At 36.6% G+C, this 4814-nt stretch overlaps 1 protein-coding gene across 1 annotated transcript in view; it reads right to left on the reverse strand.

The window, feature by feature from the left end:
• The window catches only part of LOC107586689 (catenin delta-2-like), a 183323-nt gene that overhangs the window by 3171 nt on the left and 175338 nt on the right, over positions 1–4814 (reverse strand). The window contains exons 4-5 of the mRNA XM_016274138.1: positions 2070–2104; positions 563–679 (exon numbers count right to left, since the gene is read on the reverse strand). Coding sequence (XP_016129624.1) covers positions 563–679; positions 2070–2104 — 152 coding nt within the window. The remainder of the gene's footprint in view (positions 1–562; positions 680–2069; positions 2105–4814) is intronic.

Here is a 4814-nt window from a genome sequence, read left to right on the forward strand (position 1 = left end):
TTTAGAAACCACACACAGTATGTCTGACAACATATTTGAAATATATTTGTGCACCTTGTAAGAGGAAAGAACAAAGACATTTTTCCCAAAACAGAACAAATGTGCCAATTTTTAGACTAGAAATGTTCTGCAATCGTGTAGAGAGTTAACAGTTCCTTTTTTTTTATTTATTTTTTTTGCCGAAAGGCTCTGTCTGGAAATAATTTCACATTATTGCAATAACTAGCACTAGATTCCTTGATGCACCAGTTATCATATTCACCATCAATATCAAAGAAGCCGTTTAGAAACCCATCCACTGTATAGACACACCCCCTTTTTCAAAATCCCGCCCTCTCATATATGTGCTGCTCAGTTGATTGACAGTAAATGCTCTTCTTTCAAATGAATGTAGACATCAATGTGACTCTCAGCCAGGCTGTCAAATTGAAATCAATGGTGAAAATCTCTTTGCTAATTGGTAGGATTAAGCTTTTGTTTCTTTAGTGGACAACACTCAAAAATAAAGCAAACTCAAGCACTCCAAAAAACAGTTAAATAAGCAACTGTGATTGCTACTCACTATCAGCTGTGGTATATTCCTGATGATCCAAGATCCCAGACTCCTGTAGGGAACGGATACACGAATCCACCAGTTCCAGACCTGTGTTTAGTTCCTCCTCAATATCTTTCTGTCCATCTGGGAAAAACAGGGAGGAGGTTAATCACGCATGAACTACACATACTTCCTGAAGCCTCATTCGTCACACTTGGGCTCTGACCTCTTGACCTTTTCCCATCCCTTGCTCACTAAGCATCCAGGCTGAGATTGAACTTAATTGGCTGTTTGGATGACCCTGTTAACCGGCGTGTTGCTTGTTCTGTGTCAGGACTGACTGCCAACTCTTCCAGGGCCAGTGTGGCATAATTTGCCAAGGGATAAAGGGTTACACAAGCTCCCTAAGACATATGATTAACCTCTCAACTGGAGCAGCACCCATACGGTGGGAGAGCAGGATGCTAAGCTGGGATTCGTCACTGTTTAGACACATTTGAGAGTGACGCAGGCTAGACATGTTGGGTTAAATATGGTTAGAGCAAGCACACTAGAACTGCAACAATGAATCAGTAAAACTGCTAAAATGGATAATAAAAATACTCCATAATGAATTTAACGAATACTATAGAAGGTTACTTTAAAACCTGTATATTGTAATCTATTGATAGTTTCACGTGACGTCACACCCTTATAGGAACGCCCACCTGGAGGGCAAAACGAAGCTTTGCTCTACTGACCGCCAGTTATTTTTTACAGAGTTTGCATTAAGTAGTAATATAGTAAAACGCAGATATTAAAAGGTGAAATTCAGTAAACACCTTATTGATGATGTATATTTTGTACAGGCAAGCATATGAACCCAGAATTTAAACACAATATGCAAAGTTTCATGTTAAATGGTTTCCCATAGAAAACCATTATAAGGAAAACACTGAACCATTAAGCGGATTGCGTTCATATTCCGACCTCATCTGATTGCCTATGTAAACTATGCATCATTAATATAGTGATTACTGAATTTGATCTTTTAATATTACTGTTTTAAATATATTAAAACACTTTAAGTGTTTTAACAACGTTTGTCGCACTGTTTAATGATTTAAATATTGCCGCAGGTGCTTAATATGGATTGCAAATGGCCAAAACTTGCATTTTGTTCACATACCTTTGTTTTATTCTTTTGAGAGGTGATCTAAATATTTGCGGCTGTGAAACAGATGGAAAATTTATAGGCTTGTGCTGCAGTTCTATGGATGTTTTGTCCTCCAGGTCTTCGAGCCGGTCACGTGACTGAAAGCTATCAATATACAGCATTTAAAACGTATTTATTTCTTCTATCCAGACCTATAATGTGCATACAACACATTTTACAACAGTTTTCACATACTGAAATTCATGATGCAATGATCAAGATGATGCAATGAACTTGTATGCTGCAGCACAACTAATTCAGCCTAGTTATGAATTTTCCACAAAAAAGCCTGACAACAAAATTTCAAAAATCATAAAAAAAAAAAAATATGCCATTTACCTTGGGTATTCCAGCGATACTGCTCATCGGCTGAACTGCAAACAAGAAAAATAACAGTTGGAGTCACTCTCACAATCATATTTCTCACACTAGCATGTATATGCACACTGTACAAAGCAACTAAAGTAAATCCTGCTAAAAAAAATTGAATATATCCTTGCTCAATTAAAATATATTTCCTAATTTCTTTTCAATTATAATGAACTGTTATATTTTAAGTTGAACAAACAAGCACAGACGAGTTGAGTAACATTAGATTTTTTATTTGATATTTTTTAATTTTTAGCTTTGTGTTTTAGTCTCATCTACTCTCTTCCCAGCATGCACTGGGACATAAATAATTGATATGGTTGCTAGTTTTATTTACATTGTTGTTCATGATGTTAACATTTAGTAACTGGTCTTGTGATGTCATGAATTCGTTCCCATATTAAAATGATCTTTCAAATGTGTTTAGGTTGAAAGGCATTTGAAGGTGTTTTTTCCTCACAAGTATTCGTGTGATATTGTTAGTAGACTTGAACACTTCAATCCCCATGAAAACAAACCATATAAAAACACACAAAGAAAGGGAACACTTTGCATACACTCTTATTTTTACAAATGTCAATAAAAGGCAGACAATAATAATAAGTAATATGAACTTCACTTATTAAGTTTAGTCAAGACATTTAAACTCAAAAGCCATGCAAACATTCATTTTCTAAGTTCACTTTTACAGTGTAAATACTGTTTGTGATTCAAGCTTTGATGTTTTTTCTATCTGCCTGCCTGATACAGTAGAATTGAGATGTAAGAGAATAATTGCGAAACCCCCAACATCTCTCATCTCATAACAACCCAACATCACTGGCAGGAAATTACTGCAGGCTGGGGTGAACCGAGGGTGCCACTTCACACGAATGCAGATGTATTTTCCCTCTATCCCAGATCTCAGATCAAAGGTTAACCGGGATAACGCTTCCCACCCTTTAGACCATCATTATTATAAAGATTTCCTATTTATACTGGGAAAGAATACAAATGACGTCGTACAGGCACATAGTGGGAATGAGACTGGTGCAGAATATTGGATTTCCTGGACCATGATCGATGCTGCCGGTGCCTGGCTGGGCCCGAGGATGGAAAAAAAAGAGAGAGAAAGAGAGAGAATAGGGATGGGGTTGGCTAAAATCAGCTCTGCTGCGGTTGACTGCCCATCTACTGTATAGACGCCTTCAGGCATAGCACGCTGTGACCCATGATCCTCTGCTGCGGCAGCCTGACAAACTGTTAGAAGGTTTCCTGCATTGAAAAAAGTCTATTTATCAGCGGTAGATCTCTGCACTAGGCGTCATGGAAAAAAACTGTGTGTGTTTACCAGAAAAACGTCCTACCCCCTACGGAAAACTCTTCTGCTGCCCACTGCTGTCCCCCATCAACAGACAATCAAGGCCATTTATTCATTCAGTCTATCCTACGGCTACGTTAAACAGCAGGCATTGGGAATATATACCTAAAAAAAAAAAAAATGGAAACAACTGGGGTGACATTGGAGTGACAAGAGTTGTTACAGTGTGTGTCCTTGTTCAAGGACCAAATGGATCGAGATATAAACTATAAACCGAAAAGAAGACGCCTGGGTCATTTCTGAATCTGAATGTGGAAGGGCCTGCATGGTCACAGAAGTGTTTCAGTAGATTTTGCATGAAAACATTTATTTATGCTTTAAAATATACAAAGATGCATTGTGTCCATGAAGAAGACCTGTTTCATGTGTGTAGTGATTTGGAGTTGGATTTTGTTGTTCTCTACTTTTCATAATAGAAAATCAGCAACTATTGTTTTTCATGACGTTCTGTTAATTGTTCTGTTAACTGTTCATCTTCTGATGTGATACTGTACTAAAATATTATTTTGTTATGCCACTGATATTTAAAGCCAGTAATTGTTTTCATGAAGTGGCCAGTAATTGATAAATGACAGATGTTAATACTGAAAAAAGCAGTAAATTATTATTAAATTGTTATAATTGTATACTATTGTGTCAAAATAAAAAAAAATAAAAATCAATTGCCGCACGTGAGCATCACACCATAATAAGGTACAGTACAGTGTGAAAAATGGATATTCATTTTTAAGATTTGTTCAATATTAATTTAACAGTGTTATTCAATTATTAAATGTAATCTAAAGGTCTAGGTAATCTACATGTAAAAATAGGGGAATACATAACTAACTACTCCACACTAAGTAATAATAATACACCTCTAATATCAACGGATAACCATTACGGTACTGCTATATTGTAAATTCTTAATCCTTAATGCTTTTCACGTACAGTAAATCTATAGCGCCACAACAAAATATCACAACATAATATGCATCAATAAAGTTGCACATACTGTAGGCAGGTTTAGTACGAATCACAAACAAGCCGGTTCTTTTTAATGATTCAGTCAATTCTGTCAAGATCCAATTCTGTCAATAAGTTATAAGTCTGAATCGATCCAACGAATCACTGAGTCATGTACAGTGGTTCTTCAAATACTTACCAAATAGTTTTTGGTTCATAGAAACTCATACAGGTTCGGAAGAACTTGAGGGCAAGTATATGATGACAGAATGTTCATGTTTGGCTTCAAGGAATCAGATCAGTAGCTAGAATCATTCAACAACTTACGATTCCCATCCTGGGAGTCGTGCGCTTGCGCGTGGGCTTACATAACAGCTAGTGTATGCACTACTTGCTTTATGCAAGCACTA

This window comes from Sinocyclocheilus grahami, unplaced genomic scaffold (assembly GCF_001515645.1).
Source record: "Sinocyclocheilus grahami isolate Dianchi unplaced genomic scaffold, SAMN03320097.WGS_v1.1 scaffold85.1, whole genome shotgun sequence".
NCBI lineage: Eukaryota > Metazoa > Chordata > Actinopteri > Cypriniformes > Cyprinidae > Sinocyclocheilus > Sinocyclocheilus grahami.